General features: G+C 53.8%; 1 protein-coding gene across 2 annotated transcripts in view; it reads left to right on the forward strand.

Annotated features, from left to right (window-relative positions):
* The window catches only part of SLC1A7 (solute carrier family 1 member 7), a gene marked incomplete at both ends in the record, with an annotated part of 44,322 nt that extends 17,965 nt beyond the window's left edge, over nucleotides 1-26,357 (forward strand). Inside the window, 9 exons of one of the 2 annotated variants that reach the window (XM_080801903.1) lie at nucleotides 5,384-5,599; nucleotides 13,441-13,483; nucleotides 16,082-16,304; nucleotides 19,714-19,813; nucleotides 20,569-20,802; nucleotides 22,928-23,122; nucleotides 23,932-24,066; nucleotides 24,506-24,608; nucleotides 25,241-26,357. In XM_080801903.1, coding sequence (XP_080658029.1) covers nucleotides 5,384-5,599; nucleotides 13,441-13,483; nucleotides 16,082-16,304; nucleotides 19,714-19,813; nucleotides 20,569-20,802; nucleotides 22,928-23,122; nucleotides 23,932-24,066; nucleotides 24,506-24,608; nucleotides 25,241-25,459 — 1,468 coding nt within the window. Of the gene's footprint in view, nucleotides 1-5,383; nucleotides 5,600-10,214; nucleotides 10,261-13,440; nucleotides 13,484-16,081; nucleotides 16,305-19,713; nucleotides 19,814-20,568; nucleotides 20,803-22,927; nucleotides 23,123-23,931; nucleotides 24,067-24,505; nucleotides 24,609-25,240 lie in introns of those variants that run through there. The other variant, XM_080801904.1, reaches the window with a different exon arrangement.
* Nucleotides 26,358-26,676: the final 319 nt, after the last annotated feature.

Consider the following 26,676-nt stretch of genomic DNA (forward strand, 5'->3'; position numbering starts at 1 on the left):
GGTGCCAGAGTGGAGACTGGACAGGTGAGCAGCAGTAGGAGGGGACAGGAAAGGGAAGCAGGAGGGGCAGGGGCAAGGGGACTGGGTTCCTCTGGAATTCCCTGCTTCCCTAACACTCATGCCCTGCCAGCTTACTGGCTGGGCTCTGGAGATTCAGAGGTGGGCATACCAGTAGAGTGGCCCCTAACTAACTGGGGAGCACAGAGTTCCCTCGGGCGGAGGGTGAGGCGGCACCTCAAGGAAGGCTTCCCAGAAGAAAGGACACCTAGGCTGGCTGTAGAAAGTGCAGGTGGAAATGGGTGGGGTTGGGGAAATGTGTGTGGGTGGAAAGATAGAGAATTCCAGGCTGAAGGAATAACCGTGCGAAGGTGGTTCAGGGAGCACCAGGGAGACCAGGGTGGCTGGAGTATGGGCAAGGAGCTGAGACTGAGTCAGGCCACACTCCAGCCAAGGCCATGAAGGAGGTGCAAAGTTCTGAGGGCAGTGGAGAGCCACCAAGGACTTCAAATGGGGTGGGGGTGGGGAGTGGCCAACAGTCCAGGTGTTCTGTCCACTGTCCCCAGCGCAGGGCACGGCAGCAGTGGTGGCTCCCGGGGTCAGGTGGGCATGATCCCCACCTCAGAAGCTGGTGCTAGAACCAGGTGACGGCCAGTAAACAGCCTCTTTTGCCCTCCATGAGAAGCCCAGCAGCTGCTGCTTCCCTTCCCCCACCCCTGCAAGTGGAGCAGTTACCAGATTGAAACAGGCTGGGCCCTTGAGCCCAGCCCGCTCCCCAGTCACAATCCTTCAGCTCTGGGTGGCAGCCATATGGCTCCGGGGGGAGTCCCAGATCTCTCAGCTCCCTGAGGCTCTTCCCCAGGGTCCTGAAGGACCATGGGGGTTCCAAAGAGCGCCTAACCAGACTGGGAGTAGGTGAGGCAAGGTTACCTTTTCTCCTCACTGTAAATTATGTGCCAGAAGGGTCATCCTCACAGAATCTCCCCCTCAGTCTAGAAGCCTTGATTGAGCATCTGAGCGGGTGGCTGGTCATCCAGGCTCCATTTGGATACCTCCAAGGACTGGGGGGCTCACCACCACAAATCCATCATGGGACAAGTCGTCAACTCTGAGAGTTGAACTATAGAGGTATGACATGAGCTCCCTTACATTCCAATCATGGCCAGCCCAAACTGGAAGACACTTTCTTCCACAGGAGTTAAACCATCTTGGTACAGTGGAGAGGCACTGGGAGCAGGGGAAGCCCCGCAGGGTTCTGAATCAGAAACCCATGTTCCAGTCTTGACTCCACGGCCCAGGGTGGCCTGGCCAATTATCGCCCCCTCCCTGAGCTCTATTTTCCTTCTCTGTAACTCCAACTGCATAGTCCAATACGATAGTCACTAGTCATAAATGGGCCACTGAACCCTTGAAAGGCGCAACTGAAGACTTTTAACTTTTTTAAGAAATTAATTTAAAATTTTAACACCTGAAGCACTGTAAACATTTTTATATTGATTACGTACTGAAATGATAGTATTTTGGATAGACTGGGTTAAATAAAGTATCATTAAAACGAATTTCACAAAAAAAGAACTTTACTTTTTTTTTTACTTAAAATGTGACTACTAGAAAATTTAAAATTTTACAATTGTAGCCTACCTTGTAATTCCACAGGGCAACACCGACTTAGAATGTTTTTTAAGGATCGAATGAGGTGGATGTTCAGGTGTTTGGGGACATTTAAGGTCCAGATAAATTATGGTTTCTGTGGCTACCTGGTACTCCAGGGATTGTGTTTTCCATCACACCAGTAAGACAAGCTCATTCTACAAATAATAGAGAACACAGATAAACAATACAACAGAATGAAAATCACCCATAATCCCACCTGCCAAAGCTAGCTACCGTAAAATCTCTCTTGCTGGTAGGTTTTTTTTCTGTGCATATCCATTCGAGTCCTCACAACCCTACCCCAGCTTATAGGTTCTCAGAAAGGTCACTTTAACAGCTTGGCCCGAAAGCCTGAGACCTCAGAGGAGCCCACTTTGGTCAGAGGCGGGACTTTGAACTTGCTTTCTTGTTAACATGAGTCCCTGAAGTGGCCCACGTGCATGCAGGGTCCAGGCTTTCCTCCTACTGAGCTCCCGGTCTCCTTCACCTCTGCCAACTCCCACGGTCACCAACCTGGAGGCTCTGTCAGCTTTTACCAGCGGCTCCCTCCCCGCGAGCTCCTGCCTCCCCTCTCCGGTCAGCAGGAAAACCCTTCCAGTTTGGAGGTTCCAGAGGGGAACTCCTTGGAGGCCAGGGGATGGAATTCTTTCCATGTTATCCATCAGCCCTCTCCTTTCCAGAGCCCCTGGGTTGGGGCCTCTCTTGCTGTATATAGAATCTACACTCCCTCCCTTCCCACATCCTGGTGGGTCCCTGGGTTGGAACCACCTCTGTGTTAGACCTCGTCTTCTTCAGGGTGGCCTTCTGAGGAGCCCTTTGCCCCTTTCTGTGATCTGATGGTCATGGACACACCTCTCATGCACAATTCCCCAAGCATGTCTGTGCAGGGCATCTGGACCCCAATCCTGGAGAGGGGCCTCTGTCAGAGGCGGCTCTGGGGCTCCCCACAGGGCTATAGACTAACTCAGACCTTGCTTTTTCCACCTAACCTTCAATAAGAACATCTTTCCAATGACACCGTCGCTCCTAATGGCTGCTTAGAACGCCACTGCATGGGTATGCTGTAACTTTTAATCTAATTCTGCATTGATAAATTAGGGGCCTGAGTCCCGATCTAATTCTTTTTTTTTTTAAATTTTATTTATTTAACAGACAGAGATCACAAGTAGGCAGAGGCAGGCAGAGAGAGGGGGGGAAGCAGGCTCCCTGCTGAGCAGAGAGCCCGATGCGGGGCTCAATCCCAGGACCCCAAGACCATGACCCGAGCCGAAGGCAGAGGCCCAACCCACTGAGCCACCCAGGCCCCGAGTCCCGATCTAATTCTGCATTGGCATCCTTAGATCGGTCACAGGTGTTTGCTCTCGCAAATACCACTTTAGGGTCTCTCCCAGTACACTTAGATGTTCTCAGATTTAAGGAGTTCTCCCTTTTCAGACAGCCAGCAAATTCTCCTGGATGAACCATACTGGACCCCACCTTTCCCTCTGTCCCCCTTGGCCTGGCACTCAAGGCCACAACCCTCTCCTGAGCATGGTCTAAATCCCCCATATCACTGTTTCTCTCATTTGACCTGAGCTCTGACCACACTGTGCCCACACTTGCCAGCCTCCCTGTTGGCTGCTGCTGTCTCACTGCCTGGAATATCTGCCCCCTCTCCAAATCCTCCTCATCCTCCCAAGAACCACTCAAATGCCCCCTCCTCCAGGACATCCTTCCTGACTCTCCTAGCTAGAAGTGATCCCTTCCTCCTCTGATAAAAGACAGCACATCCTTGTCCTCTTGCCTATGGTACCAATGCAGCCACCCTGGCTCCTGTTTTCTTGGGTCCACTTGTACTAAAGTGTCTCAGTCTGTCTCCGTCCTGCCCTCCTGCCACACCAGGAGCAGCGTGAGGCTGGGGAATGATTCTGATTTCCTTCTGTGGACTCAGGGCATGGCATAGAGTGGGCATGCATTAAAGACATGAATAAATACATCAAGGAAAGAGGACTGGAGTTAGGGGCCTGCGTTCTGAATCAGCTGGCCGCTAGTGTTGCACACAACCTCAGGCAGGTCGTCCTCTCAGGACCCCCACTTCCCTGTGAGCAGTTGGACTTGGCTGTGGGGGATTTGTTGTAGTCAGGGGGTTGTTTGGCCCGGGGCTGATGTGCTGGCCCCAGGCTGGGGATAATCTCTCTGGTGGATCATAATTGCAGGGCAGCCCCCCATTTCCCTTGCCTACACAATCCCATTATGAGCCCTGCAGGATTTATGCTTGAGACCCACCCTAAGCCCATCACTAACATATGGCATACTGGCAGACAAGGGATGAAAGGAGATTGTAAACATCCATCCATTCATTCATTCATTCATTCACTCACTCCTTCGTTCAGCAAATGGCTACCAAGCTGCACATGACTGGGCCCCATGCCCGGCTCTGCGGACCCAGGACTGAACAGACTCCAGCCAGGTCCCAAACAGTCGGCAACTCAGTGAGGTGGGGGACGGGGCAGAGGACTGCACCGGGCCTGTGGAAGCTCAGAGAAGGAGCCTTGTCCCCAGTCCATGGTCAGGGAAGGCATCCCGGAGGGGACCCTTCAACTGTGTCTTGACAGAGCGAGGAAGAGCAGGGCACTCAGGCAGCAGCTACAGCCCAAGGTGGGGTAGAAGCTTGCTACGCTCTGGGCTGGATAGGGGGTGCTGCCCGCCTGTAGTCTAATGACAAGAGGAGCAGGATGGGGAGGGATTATCCACTCTTGTTTACATGATTAAAAGCAGACAAATACTTCCTTTATCTGCAAGAATGAAAGGGCTTTGGGGGAAAATCCTTTTGGCAGCAAAGCAAAGCACAGGCATCTCCTTAACTAATCTCTCAACCCCACCCTGCCAACAACCGGGAGGAGAGCAGCTCTGGGGCTGACCTGAGCTGGAAGGCCCAGAGTTCAGGGCAAGGCAGGCAGGGGTGGGAAGGAGCTGGGAGTGGGGGAGACCCATAAGCCTCCTCAACACAACCTCCCAAGACGGTGGCAAGGGGAATCTGGACCCAGGCGGTAGCCCAAGATGGCCACAGGGTGGCGCCTCGCCAAGAAACCCCCGGCCCTGTTTCAGAGATGGGATCCTGACCCCCAAAGTTATCCCCCAGGCAGAGCCAGTACTGGGACCCAGCCCAGGGCTCTAACTCGCCGCCATCACTAGTTTATTCAGCAAGCCTGTAGTAACCGTCTGCGCAGTGGTGGCCCCGAGAGCTCATGCTGCACACGCACTGGGACACACACAAGTCACACCTGCCCCTCTCCTCTTGTGTCCTCAGTCTGATGAGAGAGACAGGTAGACAGTGACAGCCAGGGTCCTGACAGAGGCCAGGGGCTGCAGAAGCTCCAGAATGGGCTCCTAACCCCAGGGACAGGCAGGCAGTCCACAATGTCACCAGAGAGGTGACACTGCGCTTGGTCTTACCTAGTGAGTAGCACTCAGGCAGAGTGGAGGCACCTGGGAATGACACCAAAGGAAACAGCAGTGGCAAAGGCCTGGAGGTGTGCAGGGGTATGGCTGCTGCCCCTGGACATGGCCCAGAGAACAGAGCAGGAAACCAGGCTGGAGGGACCACAGGACTGGATTGCTGGGGGCGGGGGGCAGGCCTACATGGTCCCTCTAGCTCTGTGAGGGTGCTGGGCAGAGCCAGGGGGGTGTGAGTGGGTCTACCTGAGTGCCCACACCCCCCACCCCCAGACCCTAACCCACGTCGCTCTCCCAGCTTGATGTCCGGCCTCGCATCCCTGGATCCCAAGACCTCCAGCCGCCTGGGCGTCCTCACCGTGGCATACTACCTGTGGACCACCTTCGTGGCGGTCATTGTGGGCATCATCATGGTCTCCATCATTCACCCGGGTGGTGCGGCCCAGAAGGAGATGACAGAGCAGAGCGGGAAGGCCATCATGAGCTCTGCCGACGCCCTGCTGGACCTCATCCGGTAAGGCTCACATGGACGCCCTGCTCAGGAACGCCAGGCCTGGGCTGGGACCACCGACTCCAGAGGCCAGGCCCCGCGTGTCTGCCGGAGGCCCCACAGGTCACAGGGAGGGGGTGCTCAGGGTCTGCTCTTGATTTCTTGTGGCCACAGCATCTCTGTCCCCTCAGCCCCCATGCTGTCCGCTGGATTCACAATGTGCTGTCTGCCTCCATAAGACTGGGAGTACCTCGAGGGCAGGACAGGGGTCGGCCCCCCTGGGAGCCACACCCCAGCATGCAGCCTGGCCCTGGGCCAGCATCAGCAGGTGTTCCCTGACTGACTGAGCTTGCCTGTGTTCACCTCCACTGCAGAAGGCCATACATCACGACCCCACCATCTTTTCCTTGCTGGTCCCCTTCTTGGTCCTCTTCTTGCAGACGAGGGAGTGAGGCTCAAAGAGATGATGTGACTCTTCCAGGGTCATCCAGCGGGCAAGTCATGGAGCCAGGATTCAGCCTGGGTCTGACTCCAAGGGCAGTGATTTTTGCCTGGTGGTGCCCCTGCCTGAGCCACGTGGACGTGGCTAACCTGCATCTGGGACCTGAGCCCTCCTCCCAGGAAAGTTCTGTAGACCCAGCAATGCCTCCAAGTCTGAACCCCTTTTTCCAAGACTCCATGCTGGCCATGCCCCTCCTCTCCATCAGTCATTCACTCTTACCAATGCCTGCCTTGTGCCAGGCACTCAAGCCTGGCCATAGTCCCAGAGGAGAGAAAGGTTCACGAATAGAGAGCAACAGCTGTCTGGGGTGGGAGTCGCAATGAGGGAGGCAGGGGCTGTGGGAGAGTGCAAAGAGCAGGCTCAGGGGAGGGAAAGGGAGGGATGAGTGGCACAGACCAGGGAGGCAGAAGCTCATTCTTCATGGAGGCGAAGGTGTGCAAAGGTCCTGAGGAAAGCATGGGGAGAAATCCTCACCCACTCAAGAGTGACTGGAGCACTGGGGCAGAGGGGAGTAGACAGTCACTGCTGGGGAAGCGAAGGGGTCCTATCATGAAGAACAATGTGACTCAGGCTGAAAACTGAGGCCATAGGAAATGGGCTTGAAACAGAAGCGGCATGATCCCATTCAAAAGGCTCACTCCACTGCAGAGTGGGGCTGAAAGGGGGGCAGGGGGAGGAGAGGAGGACAGGCAGGGAGAGGGACACGATGGCAGCCCTGGGCACAGGGAAAGGTAGACTGAAGGCTGTCAGAAGGTAAAACCAGCTGGAGCCAGGCAGGGCAGAAGGGAGGAGGGGTTTGGAGGAGGCAGCAGTGCTGATCCCGACGGCCTGAACACCCAGCTGTGAGGTCACCAAGTCACATGACAATGCTGGAGCAGGTGGGGACATGCTGGGGAAGGTGTCCACTGGTGGCTGGCTGGTGCATCTGAGTCTTTGGGAGAGTCTGAGCTGAAGACAGAGGAGGAGGCTGCCCATCTTGGGCCACCTTCTCTCATTCTCTCACATCCTGCATCCAGTTTGTTGGCAAATTCTGTCAGCTCTACCTTTTAAATAATATCCCAGACCTTGTCCCTTCTGTCTCCCTGTGCCAGTCTCACCCTCTCCTCGACCACTCTCACCTCTCACTAGAGGGTCCAACCGCAGCACCCTGCTTTCTGCTTCCCTCGGGTCTGGTCTCAGCACAGTGGCCAGGGGGATCGTGCTCAGGACTCCTCACATCAGCACACCCCGCAGTGCTCACTATGGCCTACAGGCCTCTCCTTCTTGATGCCTCTACCACACCCCCACCACCTGTGACCTCTGCTCCAACTGTCCCTCCCCTCCCTCCAGCCCCGCTGGCCTCCTGCCATTCCCCAAATGCCCATGTGATCCCGTCCTCATCACAGCCTCTGCCTGGATGGACCTTCTTGCCAGGGTGCATGGCTCCCCACCTCACTCCACCCCTGCTCTGTGTCACCTCTTCAGAGGGACCACCTAACCTCCGTCACCCTCTCTCCTCACAGTCCTTGTTACTACCTGTCATTATCTTGTTTGTGTGTGTTTTTTATTTCTTCTTGTGTCTCCCCCACTGGAGTAACATACGTTCCATGAGGGCTACATCTTTGCAAATCTGTTCCCTGCTGCATCCTGGAGCCGAGAACAGCTCAGAGGACGTGCTCAGTGTTTGCTGAAGGCAGGCGTACGACACAGGGTCACCGATGGGGCTGGGGTCAGAGCCGGGAGAGGAGACTCACCTGCTCAGGGAGAAGGTCCAGAGTGTGTGGCTCAGAGGCCCATGCTGAGCCTCGGCCCCCGGCCATTGTGGAGGTTTGTGTCGAGCTGACAGAGAGGAGCAGCAGAGGGCCAGGAGGGGCACCGGGACAGCAGGTATCCTAGAGGCCGACGGAAGAGGAATTTTGAGAAGCTTCCTTTCTGAGATCTATTATTTCTAAGAGTTGGTGGGTATGATTCATCCTTTCTTGGATTCAATGATTTGAAACAGCCTTTCTTCATGGCGGAAGGAGCTGGTACTCGGGAGTCCCCGCCCTCGTCACCACGGCCTCCCCTGCGGAGGGGCTGAGGGCTCTGGATCGGACACACGTGTCAGAGTCAAATGTTCCAGGAGTGGCTCCTGCTCTTGGTTGCTTTTCACGTGGTGAAAATTGATCCTTCTGGTTTCAGACTTTTCCCCAGTTGCTCTCAACCCCAAGGCAAGTTGTTTTGCAGAGCTGAGTGGTTGGACATCACGGTCGCTGTTTCTCAGAGAGTGGGGCTGCAGAGAGAGGTCACATGGTTCTTGGGACGGGGAACCAGAACCTTGGGGATAGGAAGTCTTGTCAACTCTGTCAGTAAGGCTCAGTGTGGCCCTTCCAGGCCTTGGTTTCCCCAGTGGTTTTCAAGATCCCTTCTAGCTCTGTGGTTCTGAAACACAAAGGCCTACACACCAGTGAGCAGAAGCTTCTGGAGGTGGGTTCTGGGAGATGAGGTTGGGAGGACAGTGCAGAACCCAACCTTGAATATCTTGAACCCAAGCTGAGGGGCTGGCTGTTATGTTAGAAACAGGAAGCTGGTGGGACGCCTGGGTGGCTCAGTTGGTTAAGCAGCTGCCTTTGGCTCAGGTCATGATCCCAGCATCATGGGATCGAGTCCCACATCGGGCCCCTTGCTCGGCAGGGAGCCTGCTTCTCCCTCTGCCTCCATCTGCCAGTGCTCTCTCTCTCTCTCTCTCTGACAAATAAATAAATAAAATCTTTAAAAAAAAAAAAAAGAAAAGAAAAGAAACAGGAAGCTGGTGAGTCTGGGAAGGATGGACTGGAGCAGAGCAAAGTGGTCAGGATGTGACTGGAGGCAGGGGGATGCCCTATTTGGGATGCAGTCACCTCCGGTCCATTTACTCTCTCCCCCTTATAAGGCACCTGCTCTGGGCAAAGACGCTGTCCAGAGAGGGGGCAAACTCAAGTCCTGCACCTGGCTGTCCTCTGTCTTAGGACAGACAGATGAGAAGGCGGCACTGGACAGACACTCGCGGAAACTCTTCCTAGATGCTCTGACCTTCCAAAAGGCTGAGCGGAAAATGAGAACACCAGGACCCAGGGTCCCAGGGGCCCCCTCACACTCACTGTGACCCAGAGCAGGTGGACAGTGAGTGTCAATAACTGAGGGAGAACAGGGATGGCCAAGGCAGGAAATGGGGAAGTGCAGGCAGCTGTAACCCGTGATAAGTCAGAGAGATACAGAGGCTCACTGAGCAGTGGAGTAAGGCCAGGGGTGTACCTCAGGGCCAGGAAGATATGCAGCCCTCTCTCAAAGAAGATTCCAAAGGAACACAACAGGCCATGTCCCCAGACGACTCCCTGAGGCATGAATTCATTTCCCAAGGCTCCAGGAAACTGAAGTCTGCTCACAGTGCAGCCTCACAGAAAACCACCCACATGAATGGCTACTAATCAGAGCGGGGCCCCTTCTTTCTTTCCAGTCCTATTAAAACACCAGAGAGATAAAGTAATCACTTGGCTCTATTTACAGCTCCCAGTTACCCTGTAAGGGATGGGATACAGCCCTCAGGGGCCATGCTTGGGGGTTGGGGACATATGAATTAGGGGCAAGTTTGGAACATCACAGTCTTGGGACTTTGAGTAGGTAAGGAGAGGGGCTGGCAGGCTGTGGCTCTGCCCCAAGTGCATGTGGGAAGGCCCAGGCCAGAGGGTGTGTGTACTTGATGGGCATGGCTGCTAATGTCTCCCAAGCATATTCCGTCCGAATTGACGCCATGGGGAGCACAGGCCTCATGGGGCAAATGGGAAGACTTCCCATGGGCACTCATCGTCAAAAGAAAATGTTGTACATTTTCCTGTTTAATAATCAAAAGTATGAGTCTTCATTAAAGTCTAAAGGATGAGTTCATCGATTGTGAGTATGAGCCATGTGTATTAGTTAGGGATTGCTGTTGGCAGCTAGTTAAGAAAAAGCCAGAACAGCAGAGGCTGAACTGTGGTAAAGGCTTTCATTGTCTCCCAAATCAGCAGTCCAGCGATGGGCAGTTTGTGGGCAGCAGGATCCCATGCTCCCCCACCATGTTTACCACTTGGCTTTTATCATCAGTGTGTCTCATGTTCCAAGAAGGTTGCTGAAGCTCTAGCTATTACACCCATGTTCCAAGCAGAAAGAAGACAGTTGGAGGAAAGGATCAAAGGGTCCTGGCTGAGCGGGCACCCTTCCAAGAGTTTTCTGAAAGCACCACCCATGACTCCCACTTCATCTCCTGGGCCACCCCTTTGGCGAGAGAGGCTGGGAAATAGGGTTTGACGGCAGAGCCCCACTGGTCCTGTAACATGCCGGGTCTCCTATTGGTAAGGAAGGAGAGAATGGAAACTGTGTAGGCAACCAGTTGTACTGGCTACAACCCACGTTTTAAATTATTCTAATTTTTGGGACACCTAGGTGGCTCAGTGAGTCAAACGGCTGCCTTCCGTTCAGGTCATGATCCCAGCATCCTGGGATGGAGTCCCACATCAGGCTCCTTGCTCGGCAGGGAGCCTGCTTCTCCCTCTGCCTCTGCCTGCCACTCTGCCTGCTTGTGCGCACTCTCTCTCTCTCTGACAAACAAATAAATAAAATCTTTTTAAATAAATAAATAAGTAAATAAAGGAATAAATAAATCCAATTTTCAAGGGGATTGTAAAGAAACGTACATCCCAGGTATAAGCTCCATTTGGTCTCCGACAACTTGAACGCTCCTAGTCTCTGCTCAGGCTAAAGCAGCCTTCCTGCAAAGTTTCATTAGAAAACCACCTTGTAAGTCCCTCGCATCTCAGGGGTTGTGCCCAGGAGAGATTTTCAAACTCTGAGCCACGGGTACAGCCTGAGCATCCTTCCCTCTGGTCACGAGGGCCCAAGCCCAGTGGACCGGTGCATTCTGGCAGCTGTGTGTCCGGTGAGCCCCCAACGCTAACCCTGGCTTTGGGGCTTCGGGTCTGACTAATGTCAAAAGCCCTTGCAGGCAGATATTATTCTGGTGGCAGGAATCTGCTTAAAACTGCAGGGGCGGGGTGCGGGGGTGCTCATTTGAGCTTCTGAGATCCCAGTCCCTGGGATCCCCAGTCCCTTCAGAAGCCTGCTGCTTCTCTCTCTTGTGACAAAACTAAAATTAGTGGGAAAAGCCAGGACGCACTCTTTCTGTCTTGCTAGCTCTTTCTAAGCTCCCTTCCTACTGTCATATGCTCACATTGAACCTATATTTTATCAACAGTGAAGAAAAAAATTATAGTTTCCGCTTTCCAACAGCGACTGCTGGGGTGTAAGGTTAAGAAGTCACGCACACCCATACTCTCGTATATAATTCCAGGCATGTATGAGCAGAGTCTTGAAAGCCAAGAGATTTGCCAAGAGCAGGAGTGAGTGGTAAGGCCAGTCCACATGGCCTGTTTGAAAAAATGCAAGCACACGAACAAAAATCTTTGTGAACACCTCTGATTTAGGAAAGATTCCTGGAAGTGGATTATAAAGACAAAGGTGCAACAGGAATTGCAAATTTCCTTACAGAAGCTGGGGGGCTGGGGGGGTTGGACATGTCACCAAACCTGCTCAGTATTGAGTACTGTCATCGAAAAATCCTTTACCAGTTTGAGAGGTGAAAATGTCTAATTTATCGATGAAGGTGAACATTTTAGAAAAGCTCTTTTGGGCTACTTACAGTCCTTCTTTTGTGAAGTGAATTGCCTGGCCACGACTTCCGATCATTTTTCTGTTGCGGTCCTAGTGTTCCTGTGGTCCCATTATTTATCCAGCAAATATATGCCGAGGGCCTGTTACATGCCAGCCGGTCTTCCAGTCGCTGGGACCCAGCAGGGAACAAAACTGAGCTCTCTGCCTTCCAGGAAGCTGGTGTTCTGGAGAGAAGAGACAGTGAACAAGGAGACAAAGACAAGATTTATAAAAGCTCTTTCTAGATTTAGGATGATAATACTTTGTCACATAGTTTCCCTAGTATGTCATTTGCTTTATAATTTTATTTGTATTTGAATGTGTTTTAGAGAACTTCTCAATTTAGCTTTTTATTCTGGAATAATTGTAAGTGTACAGAAAAGTTGCAAACACAGGAGAGAGAGTTCCCACATACCTTTCACCCAGCTTTTCCTGATGTTAGCAGCATACATAATGATGTCACAGATGTGGAAACTAAGAAACTAAATTAATATAACACTATTAACTAAATTACAGACCCTGTTTGGATCTCACCAGTCTTTCTACTAATGTCTTTTTTTCTGCCCCCCCCAATCCAACCCAGGATACCATGCTGCACTCAGAACATTCTTAATTTCTATTTGGTAAAATCTATTGATATTTTTTAATTGCTCATTTTTTTATCTTAGACGGTCCTTCCATATTCTGAGATCTGAAAAATAATAACCTATATTTTCTTCTAGCTTTTTATGGTTTCATTTTTTAAATTATTTATTTCTTTAACCTATCTGGAATTCATTTTGATACAAAGCATAAATAGGGATCTAACTTTTTTTTTAACATAGTACTCTATGAAAAATCCTTCCTTTCCTCACTGATCTGTGAAATGACTTTTATCAAAAATGAAGTACTCAGGGGCGCCTGGCTGGCTCAGTCGGGATTGCGTGGGACTCTTGATCTCAGGGTCATGGCTATACACTTCCATGGTGGGTGTAGCAATTACTAAAACAAATAAATACACTTTTTTTTTTTAATGAGGTACTTAGATGTACTAGGTTCTATTCTCCTAATTTTTCTGTTGACAGCTGTGTCAATATTATACCATAAATTCTATCTTTATACTGTACATTCATATCTGGTAGGACAAGACCTCTCTTCCTTTAGCTTTATGAAAATAATGTTAATAGGAATTATGATCTCATTTATGTGGCAGGTCCTGTGTTGGGCATCACAGATAAGACAGGAACCACTGACTTTTCTGGGGAGGCCAGGCTGGGGGAGGGTGCAGACTGGTAAGCCGGGGCCACACTGCAGCACTCTGGAGCGTGGGTGACCCCCAAGGAAAGGCCTGCAGAGTCGGCCAGCAATCAGAGAAGGCAGGGCCTCTGACTGGCTGGAGTAGGAGCTAGCCAGAGAAGCAGGAAGGACAGTGTAAGCAGAAGGAACAGTGCAGACCAAGGCCTGGCTGCTGGAGAATTATGCAGTGTTTCTAGGGAACCATATGCAATTGGTGTTGGAGTTTTGAGTACTGGGGATTGGGGAGGGTGGGGGTTACACGTGATTGGTGGTAGGAAGAGGAAAGGTCAGAGGGAAGTGGGCTAGGTCATGGAGGGCCTTGCCTGCCAAGGGAGGTGTTCAGATGACCCCATGGGCCTTCCTGTCCTGACCTCTGGAATTCTTCAGTAACTGACTCTCTTCCCAGGAACATGTTCCCAGCCAACCTGGTGGAAGCCACATTCAAACAGGTGAGTGGGTCCCAGGGCAAGGAAGCGGGGCAGCCACGGCCAGCCTGGGCCAGGCTGGGGGTGTCAGGTTTACCCAGCAAGTCTCCCTGACTCCTGGGGCCAGATGCTGGAGAGGAGGGGAGGTGGGGAGACCAAAATCCTTACAGCCTCCCCTGGCCAACCCCTACCCATGGTTCCAGCTTCTCGGGAAGAGAACTGACAGGGTTGGGGGAGCTCCCCATGCTCTAGGTTCACCCCCTGCTCACACACCCTGAATCACTGGGTCCTCACAGTAAGCCTGCACTCCGTGAGCCAGTCCCCTGTCCCCAATGAGGAAACTGAGGCTAGAGGCTCAGAAGGATTAAAGGAACTGCTCAAGGGTTTTTTTGTTTTTTGTTTTTTTACAATTTTATTTATTTATTTGACAGAGATCACAAGTAGGCAGAGAGGCAGGCAGAGAGAGAGGAGGGGAAGCAGGCTCCCCACTGAGCAGAGAGCCTGACTCGGGGCTCGATCCCAGGACCCTGGGATCATGACCTGAGCTGAAGGCAGAGGCCTTAACCCACTGAGCCACCCAGGTGCCCCGGAACTGCTCAAGGTTTTACAGCTAGTAAATAACAGTGCTGATCAGGAAACCCAGGCCTATCTGGCATCTAAGTCTGTTTTCTCTTTCTTTTTAAAATAACCCTTTTTGGGGGCAACTGACTGGTTGAGTCAGTTAAGCTGCTGCCTTTGGCTCAGGTCCTGATCCCAGGGTCCTAACCCTCTTCCTCTGCCTCTCCCCTTGCTTATGTTCTCTCTCTGAAATAAATAAATAAAAATCTTTAAAAAATAAAATAAAACAAAACAAAATAACCCTTTTTCCAAGGAGCAAGAATACTAATCATGCTCAGTGTAAAATATTAGGAAAATACTCCAAGTATAAAGTAGAAAATAAAAATCATCTTTTGTCTAGGACCAAGCAACAGTTGGTACTAGATGGGACACTTCTAGTCTTTTCTCTCTGCTTAAATATGTTTTGAAAAAACAAAATCAGGATAATGGTGCACAGACAGTGTGTATCTTGCTTTTTCCCCACTTTTTCATTATAGCATGAGCATTTGCCCTGGTTATTAAGTGTTTCTTTAAAATACAATATTTGTGGGAATGTAAGAGCCCATGGTGGGGCCATCCCTCCTTCTGGTGGGCTTCAAGGCTGTATTCAAAGTGTTTCCTTTTTGGAAAAAATGATGGTAAATATCCTTGTGCACCAATTTTTGTCTGCCCTTCTAATACTTTCTAATTCTTTACCCCTCATAAAATGTTGGCTTGTTGGCTGACAATCCAGCAAGCATTTCCCGACCCCCTTGCCTGTGCTGGGCCCTGCATTGGGAGCGAGGACACAAAGGAAGAGGCTAAGGGTTGGAAAGAAGGCTCCAAAATAACGAGCTGTGAAACCTTGAGCTAATCACTGTATCTTTCCCAATCTCCTGGGCCTCACCTATGAAATGAGCCAGAGAGTGACTGGCCCTGAATGCTAGGCGAGGTAGTTCTGATTTTATTCCATTGGTGATGGTGAATTATTGAAGATGTGAGAAAGAAACACTGAATGTTGCTCTACCTCATGCCTACCTGGAATGCCCCTTCTCTTTTGGCAAACTCCTACCCATCCTTCAAGACCCTGCTCAAATATCCCCTTCTTTGTGAAGCTGACTCCCTGAGGCAAAGTAGCTCACTCCCTTTCCAAAGCTCTCAGCGCAGAATTCATGTCCAGTTCATCTTTGCTTCCCTGGCGTCCACCACAGCATGTTCAATGTTGGAATGATGATGACGATGGTGGTGGTGGCGTAACAGTGGCGATGGCCACATAAGGGATCCCACACGGTCAGGCACTGTTCTAAACACTTCACGTATGTTGTCTCATTTAATCTAACAAGCTAGGTACGACTGTGACCCCCATTTTAGAGGTGAAGACGCTGAAGCACAGAAAGTTGAGGGCCCATGTATTTCCTGAGTGGTTCCCCCACCCCACCCCCCCAGCCTACCTCATTGACACTATGGTGTTGGGAGGATAGAAGACTCCCTGTTTGGGCTCCTAGTGCCCAAGGAGTGAGGGGGAAAGACCCAGGAATGCCCTGGGGCAGAGGAGGAAAGGAAGAGGCTTGGAGGTTCAGTTCCTCCCAGATGGATCTTCTTCTCTTCAAGAGAAGGCTTGGGACAACCTGAGCTTTCCAAAGAGTGGGTCCAAGTTTCCATCAGTGGCAGGCAGGGGTGGCTGGAAGTTAGATGGATGGAAAATGGATGCTTGGGAGGGATAGATGAGTGAATGGAAAATTATCTGGGTAGAAGAGGACATGGGTAGAGGGGAACCCAGATGGGTGCAATGTTGCAGAGAAGGAAGAAGATGGAGGAAGGCTTGGGGAGACACATGGCTGGGGAGTGTGTCCATGGCTGAAGGAATCTCAATTTTCTTTTTGGTAAAATCATGGTAATACTCTTGCCTACCTCACAGGGTTATTGTCAATCAAATAGCTCTTGACTGCATACAAAGGTGCCTCCAAAATGTTATTATTGTTGTTGATGATGATTTAAGAACAGCATTTGGTCCTGACTCCTTCCTGGTTGGGTGTTGTCCACTAGTACCGCACCAAGACCACCCCCGTTGTCAAATCCCCCAAGATGACATCCGAGGAGGCCCATTCTCGGCAGATCCTCATCTATGGGATCCAGGAAGAGAATGGCTCTCGTGTTCAAAACTTCGCCCTGGACCTGACCCCACCACCTGAGGTTGTTTACAAGTCAGAGCCTGACACCATCGATGGCATGAATGTGCTGGGCATCGTCATCTTCTCTGCCACCATGGGTATGTGCTGCCTTCCCCACCCCTCTCCCCCGGCAGTGGCCTGGAGCTGGTCCCCTTCTGCATCCATCCTTTGCCACCTAATACCCACTGATGTGAATAACCTGGAGTCTCCCTTCTTCCAGGTGGTTCTTTTCTCTCCTATCCAGTGGAGTGGCTCAAGTCCCCATTCCATCACTGAGGGGTGTCTCCCACCCTCCCCCCTGCTGGAGTCAGGGTTCCTCACCTGGAATTCTCCATCCCTGGGTGCTAGTTGGCCTCCAGGGGTGTCAGCTTGCCCTTAAAGATGACCATCCCTTGGACTCCCTCCCAGCAGCCTGTTCCATTTTACTGAAGTCTGGGGATCCTGGGGCAGGGTGAGGGGAGGTTACAATAAAGAACAGGAAAAATCTAAAACACTCTCAGTCATCATCATCTCTCGAAAGCCCCCTTATTTCTTCCCTCCATCTCCCACAGGGGCTTCTCACTGACCAATTGCCTCCTCAGACATCTATGTGTCCTTTCTCAGGGCCCAGAGTTGGCCTCCCTGACCACACCCTGCCCTTTGCTACTCTTCTCTGGGAGCTGCCAGGACCCCCAACCATAGGCTATTATCATGAAGCAAGTGAAGCTTAACTTGCAAAGGCCTTTCTGTACATTCTTACCAAAAAAAAAAAAAGGTATTCTTTTTCTTAGAGAGGGCCCCAAACTGTATAAACTTCAGATCCCACAAAACCTATGGGTCTGCCTCTGCCAGCAGTGCCCTCGCCACCAATACCAACACACACATACACAAAACCCTTCCCCTTCTTGGGGACAAGCCATCCAGAACAATCTAGCTCATCAATCCCCATCTTGTCCTTCTAAACCATGTCAGAGGTCATTGTGAGTCTTACTCTAAAATTAGCATCAACCTCCCTCTTCATCCTGGGATAAGGGCCTGGGAGGTTGCTCACACTAGATAGCTGGGCACCATTTTCTGCCTCGGCCTCTGCCTTAGCCCACATCCAGATCTGTCAGGTTTACCTCTGAAACCTCTCTCGGAACCCGCATTTCCCTCTGCCCTCTGTCAGCACTGTGGTTCAGGGCTACCGTCATTTCTCACCTCGTTTCTGCAAGGGCCTCCTGTCCCGGTGTGTCCTCCTCACTGGCTCACAAAGTCCTGCAAAAAGCCTCCAGTGGCTCTCCAGCGCACTCGGAAAGGGGGGCCCGAGCCCCGCAGAGCTCTGAACGACCTGGCCCAACCCGCCCCTCCGCTCCCGCTTTCTTTCCCCCGCCCGCCATGCTGCCTTTCAGTATCCGGTTTCCGGTTTCCGGAAGCCGTCTCCCGAAAGACTTTCCCACTTCCTGCCACCTGGCTGTTCCTGTCCCTTCCTCTCCCCTGTAACTTTCTCAACCTTGCCCGGGGATGAAGGTCTACATTAGCATCGTGTCCCCAACCCCCTAGACTGGTCAGGTGCCCCATGTTCCTACTTAAATGTTTGACATACTGCAGTTTTCTGTTTCTGTTGAAGTCACGCATAAGCTGGTGTGAGCTCCATGCTGGCAGAGATGGGCCTGGCTTATTCCGCATTGATCCCCACAGCCCACCGCACGGACTGGCGGGAGCAGGCACGTGGGAAAATCTGTTGGAGAGATGGGTGGATGGCTGGATGAATGGATGGGCCATGGGGGGATAAGGAAGCTCTTATCGTCTTGGCTCAAAGTTCAGGCACACAGAGAGGCCAGGGCCTCAGGGACCTGAGTATGACAGGGTGGTGCTTGGAAGTGCTCGCAGCACATCTGGTCATTGGTCCCCAGTGGACAGTCCTCCTCCCCAGCCGCCTCTCTTAGAGGTGGGAACGTATAAACTGGACGTCTGCTGGCAGAGGGAGAGAAACCCCAGGACTCTTGGACTCAGTTCACTAAGTGTTGACTGGATGTGTGTAACTGCCCACCTGTCAGGCTGTGCTTGTGCATGTGTGTCCCAGTGTGTATGCAGATCTGTCTGTGTGTGCCCACGTCTGAGTGTGAGCATGCACACTTGCACAGTTGCTCCGAATGGGGCTTTCTTTGGTCCCCTCCACACAGCCTCCTCTCCCAGCTCCTTTCTGGTGTTGGGACATGGCTGATGCTAAGGCCTTATTGGCCTTAACTATTGCAGGAGGCCTCCTGCCACACCCTGGGTCCCGTGCACACTAGCACCCAGGCAGCCAGAGCCCTTAGGTGCCTCCAGGGAAATTTAAGTGGAGGTTGATTTAGCCAGGAAGAGCCTGAGGAGGGATAGAGCTAGCAGGGGACCTGGGTCTGAGTTCAGCCAGTCTTCCACAGGCCAGACGGGCAGGGCTAGGCTGTGTTATCTCCAACTTGAGCCTCTCTTATGCACAGCAGCAGGGCCCCCATGTCAACCCATCACCATGTGGTAGCTCTTCTGTGGACAGTGTGGGCTCAAGTCTTCTGGGGCAGGGAAACGGCCTCTCTCTGGAGTCACATAGGCCAGGGTTCAAATCCCAGCCCTGCTTCTCCCTAGCTGAGCTAGGCGGTGAGTCCTTCCAAGCACACTGCCAGTAAGCTTTCCAAGGGTAACCACAGAGTGGTTTTTTTGTGTCACCAGAAGGGACAGCTGTCCCTTCTCACTGTTTCAGGAGCGGCCTGATGGTGCTCCTGGAGGTAAGGGAATAATAGGGGCTCCAGGAAAGGCTTTATTATTCGTTCCTTTGCTCCTTCAGTCATTGGGTGCTTATCATTGAGCACCTCAATATGCCGGCAAAGGCAATTCTGTTGTCCTCACAGAGCTAACTTTCTGCTGGAGGAGACGGGAAGGAACAACAGACAACTGGAAAATAATAGTTATAAGCTGTAATACGTGATATAAATAGATCAGAAAGAGATGAGACAGAGCAGAACAAACGGGGAATGTGCTGAGGTTCCTGGGGACGGGTCTCCAGGCGGTGTGCAGAGCTGGGCGGCCAATGTTTCAGGCACCAGGTCCTACATGGGCAAAGGCCCTGCATCAGTCAGAAGCTTGATGTATTCTAGAAACATAAGGAAGGCCAGTGATGCCAGAGCATAGTAGGTGAGGAGGTGAAAAATGGCGACAGGTAGAGGTGGGAGGTGTGAACAGGGGTCAGATGGACTGGGTCCTGGAGCAGCAGGGAACTTGGTGATGGTCTGAGGGCTCAGGGAACCAGTGGGAGGTGTTTGGCAGGAAGCCTTTTTATGGAAGAGAGGAGGACAAGAGGAGATTCCTGGTCCGGTGGTGGAGACTGAGGAGAAGGAAGGGAGAGGTGAGGGGAAGAACTGGTATGTCAAAGGCTGCTGGGAAGTTGGCCAATGCCTGCGGGCTCCATGCACGTGTGGCTCTGTCCCCGCTCTGCCACCAGCATGTGCCGGTGCACCTCTGCATCTCAGTCTGTGGCATCCATGATAAGTTTGTATGTCCCTGCCCCCGCAGGCATCATGCTGGGCCGTATGGGTGACAACGGAACCCCTCTAGTCAGCTTTTGCCAGTGCCTCAATGAGTCCGTCATGAAGATTGTGGCGGTGGCTGTGTGGTAAGCCTCATGGGGGCAGGAGTGCCCTCTTCTGCCTTCACCCTGCCCCCTTCCAGCCCTGCCTTGTACCCACAGAGGGACACACAGTCTCTTCCTCTGCTTTTCTAGTGTAAGCAGAAAGCTGCCCTGGAGGCTCAGGCCTGGGCTGCAGCCTCCAGAGCTAACACATTTTCCCTCAGATTCCACCCCCCACCCCACCCCACCCCCAGCAACCCTGACCAGGCCTCGTTCCAGCCCTGGGCCTGTCCTTTCTGGCCTAGTCAGGCCCATTGGAGGAAAGTTCCAAGCAAATTGTGGCCCTGCTCTCCTGGCCCAGTTTCCCCATCACATGGAGTCTCATCTGCTCAGCTTTTAGAGAAGGGGAACACTGGAAGCAAGAACCAGCTCCCGTTCTTGGTTCAGAGCTCAGGCCTTAGGAATCTTCTAGTCCAGCCATTCAGATGGGGAAATGCAGAGGCCTGCCGGAGGTCATGCATGTAGTCTGTGGCACTGCTGGGTTGAAAGGAAGGCCTGCTGAGGGCAGGGCACTCCTCAAAGGCCTAGACAGGAAGGCACAGAGGCCAGAAGTTGTGCAGGGCTGAGCTGGTTGAGGGTCAGGGTACAAATGATGCTATGTGCTGGGCATGTTGGTACACAGTCTCATTTGGTCCTCACGGGAGCCCCAGGAGGCTCAGGGGCCCTGGGCCAGGCATCGCTGCCTGGGACCCCTGCCTGCCTGGCCCTGAGCTGGCTGCCAGTCCACACCCTGCCCCCAGGTACTTCCCCTTCGGCATCGTGTTCCTCATCGCTGGCAAGATCCTGGAGATGGATGACCCCACGGCCGTCAGAAAGAAGCTGGGCTTCTATGCCATCACCGTGGTGTGTGGGCTGGTGGTCCACGGCCTCTTCATCCTGCCCCTGCTTTACTTCTTCATTACCAGAAAGAACCCCATTGTGTTCATCCGTGGTGTCCTCCAGGCCCTGCTTATCGCACTGGCCACCTCCTCCAGGTAGCCCTGGGGGATGGGCAGGGTGGGGGATGGCAGTGGCTGAACTCTGTTCATCTGTCCAGCCATCACGTGTCCATAGCCATGGAACCTTGGCAAGTGTCAGTACGGCCCACTCCACAAACTTGGAGGTACCTATGGTAATGAGACTGATTCCTTTTTTTTTTTTTTAAGATTTTATTTATTTATTTGACAGACAGAGATCACAAGCTGGCAGAGAAGCAGGCAGAGAGAGGGGGAAGCAGGCTCCCCGCTGAGCAGAGAGCCTGATGTGGGGCTCAATCCCAGGACCCTGAGATCATGACCTGAGGGGAAGGCAGAGGTCCAACCCACTGAGCCACCCAGGTGCCCCGAGACTGATTCTTTAAGTGGATTGCTTGAGGTTCCACCTGCCCACTGAGTGGCAGAAACCCCTTATTGCCTCTTAACGCCTTTCCCTCCCCTACTACCTGCATCTCTAAGACCTAGTCAGTCCACGTGGGGGTGGCTTCCGCACACCTGGGGTCGGGACAGCTGAAGAGGGATGAATCTACAATTGCTGTCACCTGTTGCTCCTGTTGGAGTCGGGCCCTGCATTGTTTAGGGACTTGGCCCATTCACAGCCATGGGGACACCCTGGCGGGATGCCCTGTCACAACCTGGACAGTGTCACTAGCCAGTGGGGATTGGAATCACGATTCTATCACCCACTGGCTGTATGGCTGTGGCCAAGTCACTTGAGCTCCCTGGGCATCCATTCCCTCACCCAGAGATTGGGGCTTATGGTAACCCCTGCCTTGTAGGGTTGCCATGGGAATGAGTGGAGATAACCCACCACAGGGCAAGAAGGCTGGTCTGGGCTAGATGAGATGGCACCTACTCTCCAGGGTCCCAACCCACAGTGAAGCCCAGGGGGTGGGAGTCATGCAAACCCGGCTATCTACAAAGGGGGAGAAAGTGCTCTATACTCCATGAAGAAAGGGTGGTTTTTCCCACAGCAAATGTCCGAGCTAAGTCACCTGAGCTGAGGCCTGTGTCTCTCTGGAGCCAAAGCCTCGCTCTTCCTTCTAGCCCTTATTGCCTTCTCTTCTCTGGACCTCACCTTCCCAGTCTGCCAAATGGGAACAAAGGCCACCACAGAGCTCCTTCCTCAGCAGGCACGTGACCCCTCCCTTGGCAGCTGAAGCACCTCAGGAAGCACTGAGGAGGAGCACAGCCCCAGGGAGGAGCCACAGAAGCCTCATCCAGGAACCTCCATGCAGGGCAGGGCCAGGAGGTGGAAAGGAAAGACCAAATCCCAAGTGGCTGCCAGCTCCCAGGCCATAGGCCACAGGCCAAGCCCTGCTGCAGCCAGGAGCCCTGGGCCATCTCCTGCTTGGCAGGAGCCACAGCCTCAGGCCCAGCACACTGAGAGGTGGACATGGGCCCCCAGGCAGTGGCCTGTGGCAGAGGAAGGGCCCCGGGGCCACCCCAACCGAGTGTTCATCTCAGCATGGCCACCAGGAGCTCTAGTCGCAAACACGAGAACAGCAGTCACAGGGGCCTCCGCTGCTTGCATGCTTGCAAAGTCCCGGACACTGTTCGAAGCGCTTTCTCCTTGAACCACCCTAATAGCACTGTGATCTAGATATCGTGTGGGACAGGGAGACTAAGGCACACACAGGTTGAGGAAGCTGCCAGAGCCACTTGGCTGGTGGGAGGCTGGAATCGAAATCCAGCAAGTGGCCACTTCATGTAAACGTGGCACAGCGCTGTGACTCTGAGTCGGCCCCTCGTGTCCTTTGGACTTCTGTTTCTTCATCTGTGAAACAGTCTCAAAACCCATCTCTGACAGGAAGCCGAGAGGACCGGAGGAGTGTGTAAAGCACAAGCCTGGCACGTAGTAGGTGCTCTGCTGGTGGTAACTCCTTTCCCAACCCGTGCAGTCAGTGGGGGTCTCTCAAGTGCTAGGCCTGGGCAGGCCTGGCTGGGCCACTGATCACACACTCCCCAGGGATGCCACTTGAGACCACTGCAAAGCTCCTTCAGCCTCTTCTCCCCAGTGATGGGCAGGCTGCCTGGGTTGGGGGCAAGATTCCTGCCCTAGCAGGAAGGCAGCCCAGAGGCCCCCAGAGGAGGGTGGTGGGCAGACACTGCCCTCTGCCCACAGCTCAGCCACACTGCCCATCACCTTCAAGTGCCTGCTGGAGAACAACCACATTGACCGGCGCATTGCCCGCTTTGTGCTGCCTGTGGGCGCCACCATCAACATGGACGGCACCGCACTCTACGAGGCCGTGGCCGCCATCTTCATTGCCCAGGTCAACAACTATGAGCTGGACTTCGGCCAGATCATCACCATCAGGTACACACCTGACACCCATACCCAGTGTGGACTGGCGGGGGGAGAGGAGGGCATGGGAAGGGCCTTCAGGATTCTTGAGCTCCCAGATCTGGAGGGGGTCTCTGAGGTGCAGAAGGGGGAAGACATTTGTTCCAGGCCACATAGCAAGTCGGTGCCGTGGCTGGCACGTGGCCTGGCGCCAGTGACTCAGGGCTCCTTCTCCAGCAGCGCCCTGCAGAGGGGGAGCTCTGAGCAGGCTGGGAAGCTGAGGCCCAGAGGAGGTCCTGCAGTCTGGACATGCAGGGCAGAGAGGGGGCTGCAGGCAGGCACAGGGCAAGCAGAAGCTAGGGACGGGATGAGGGACGGGGAGGGACTGCTAGTGTGGCTGGAACTGAGGGTGGGGTGCTGGGGTAAGGGGCAGGGGCCGTGGGGAAGGCCTTGCGTGTCAGCCCGAGGGTGCAAGTCTGGCCCTGGGAACCAGGCCCCAGAGGGAGGCTGGGCAGAGAGGTATGTGCTGGTTGACCTGACTCTCTGGTCAGCTTCCTGGACCCTTACAGAGGCAGTGGCTCCAGGCATAGGCTTTTCCACAAACTCCTCAGGAGGTTCTGCTGAGGCCCTGGATGGAGGCCATGGGACCAGAGGACCTTGAGCAGGGCCATGCCCCACCCCTCCACCGCGAGAACTTCCCGCTGTGGCTTTCCTAACAACCCCTGCTCCATCTGACTGTCCCCAGAGGTCCTGGCATTCTGGCTTTCTTCTTGGGGCCAGGGCCCCAGCAGCGAGGCCTGCCCCTCTTGCTCCTCCTCTTCCTCTCCCTGCCCTTCCTGCAGCATCACGGCCACTGCGGCCAGCATCGGGGCAGCTGGCATCCCCCAGGCTGGGCTCGTCACCATGGTCATCGTGCTTACCTCTGTGGGACTGCCCACTGACGACATCACCCTCATCATCGCTGTCGACTGGGCTCTGTGAGTGGGGTTCGCCTGCCCCACCCCTTAGGTGGCCCAGGGAACGGCTGTGGTGTGGCCTGGTGGGGGTGCCTTGCTCACGGACACCAGCCCGGCTGCATAACTTGTGGGGCCCAGTGTTCAAAACTGAAAATGTGCCTATCCCTGTTCAAAAAGGATAAGGAACTTCCAGAGGGTGGGAGCTGAGCATTAGACCCAGCCCAGGCCCTTCTAAGCATGGGCACAGTCATGTGCCCATGAAGCCAGCCATGGGTCAACCTGCTCAGGCACAGCCCCCCGGGGGCCTGGTAGGTTCAAGAGGATCAGAAAGGCACCTTGCTGTGGGCTCCGGCCTGGCTGCTGGCCGCCGGTGCTGCTGAGGTGAGCACTGCCCTCCACCAGCAACTCCTACGGAAAAAAAGAAAGTGGCCTCCACTCACTGACCAGTTTGGCTTGCTAGGGACCGCTTCCGCACCATGATTAACGTGCTGGGGGATGCGCTGGCCGCGGGGATCATGGCCCACCTCTGCCGGAAGGACTTCGCTCAGGACACAGGCACTGAGGTGAGAGCAGAGCCTCCCCGCAACCCACCCTCATACTCCCCCACCCCCCTCAGCTCCCCACCCCCTGACCCCCCTACCCTCCCCGCCCCAACTGAGAGGGCAGAGCTGGGTGGGAGGCAGGGCCTCAGGGTAGCCTTCTGTCCAGCCCTCTGGCCTTGGTCTCTGTATGGGGGTGACCGAGTCCTCTAGCAGCTGCTTGCTGAGCCCTCACTGTGGTGGTAGATCATGGGAGGAGCAGAGGGGAGCAAAGGAAGAGAGAGCCTTGCCCTCAGGGAGCCTGGGCCCTCATGGGGAGGTGGTATTTGTCCACCAGCCAGCTTCATTTGGGCAGCACAGGGTTTCGTGGTTCTCAGGGCTCCTTCTGTAACTCTGTGGAGCAGGCTAGCCCACTCCATGAGGGTATAGGCAGGGGAGCCACCAACTCCCTTGCTGGACTGTGTGGTCCCTCAGAAGGAAGGCTCAGAAGGAAGCAGGACAGAGTGGAACTGGGGCCCTAAGAGGGCCTGGGTGACCTCTCAAGGTCCCACAGCACATCTGGAGGAAAACCAATCACATGGTTGGCTCATTCCGTCCACCCCAGTGTCTAACCTCACTTCTTCCTGCTGCTACCAAGGCCTGTTTCCCCTCCCCAGAAACTGCCGCCCTGTGAGACCAAGCCTGTGAGCCTCCAGGAGATTGTGGCAACCCAGCAGAATGGCTGTGTGAAGAGCGTGGCTGAGGCCTCAGAGCTCACCCTGGGCCCCACCTGTCCCCACCACGTCCCTGTCCAGGTGGAACAGGATGAGGAGTCAGCTACCACCTGTCTGGAGCACTGCACCATTGAGATTAGTGAGCTTGAGACCAACGTCTGAGCCTGCAGGGCTGTGGGGGCCTGGGGAGGCCTCCGGGCTTGGGGCCAAGGGCAGGATCTCAACACACCTACTTTTCTGAGTACCTGATGGGAGCCAGGCTCACACATTCTTCCCACCCTCGAGAGGTCGGAATTAGCCCCACTCGTCAGACAATGGAGGCTCAGAAGGGCAACACTGTAGGTGGGAGCCTCAGCTGGAGCATGAAGAGGCAGCATAGCCCAAGCCCCGGCTGTGACATGTCTACTGTGATGACCTAGGAGGACGGCAGGCAAGGGCTATCTGGGCCCACTTTCCAGATCACACGGTTAAGGCTCTATGAGCTGAAAACGCCCCAGATCTTTGAGCAAATAGTGCCAGGGCCAGGACTCTAACTCAAGTCTTTCAAGCCTTGGCCACTCCTTCCCAGAGGATGGGGGTCTGCAGGGCCAGAGGCAAAGGGTCTCTGCCCCGCTCCAGGAGCTCTGCCACTGCCTTCAGTTTATGAAGACACAAAAGTAGTCTGGTTCTGCCCCAGCTGTGTCCCTGCCCAGGCCCATCCCCCTCCCTGCCCTGTAACACATGTCCTCCGACACACAGCTCTCCCCGAGGATGGCCCAATCCAAGGCCACGTCCCACTGCCTGCCACGTGCCACAGCCCATCCCACCAGTTGTCTCTCACAAAACTCAGCTGATGTGGAGAGGGGATGTCTTCAGAAGAGCCACAGAGACCCTTAGAATCATCTGGGCCAGCCTCCCACGGGTTAGGTGGGCCAGCCAGGACTAGGGAGGCAGGTTGGCCTGGGATGCTTTGGTCAAGCTGCCCCTGGGACCCTGGGGTCAGCCCTCTGATGAAGCACTGTTAGATTTTCTACTCCGTTCTGTGTTTGCAAATTCATGATAACTAAATAAAGGTATTTTGTTTTTCAAGTCTTGTGGGTGTAGTGACCATACCATGGCCAGCATTTCTTTATTGGGCTAATATCAGCTTGTCGCTGTGCAGACTGGCCCAACTGGGCAGCCAGTGTATGGTCAGACCTGTCCCTGCAGCCAAAGGATAGACAGGTCTAGCTGGCCTGGCAGCAGACAGGCCTGCCCGGGGAAGCCAGAGAGCAAACGAGCCTGTCCTGGGGGCTGGAATGAAGCCAGACCTGTCTGAGCTGTCATATTCAGGAGGCAGAGTATGAATTGGCTTGCCCGGGGGCCTGGCTCCACAGCCACAGTGTGGACAGACCACGGAG

The sequence above is a fragment of the Martes martes genome (assembly GCF_963455335.1).
Source record: "Martes martes genome assembly, chromosome: 4".
In the NCBI taxonomy this organism is placed as follows: domain Eukaryota; kingdom Metazoa; phylum Chordata; class Mammalia; order Carnivora; family Mustelidae; genus Martes; species Martes martes.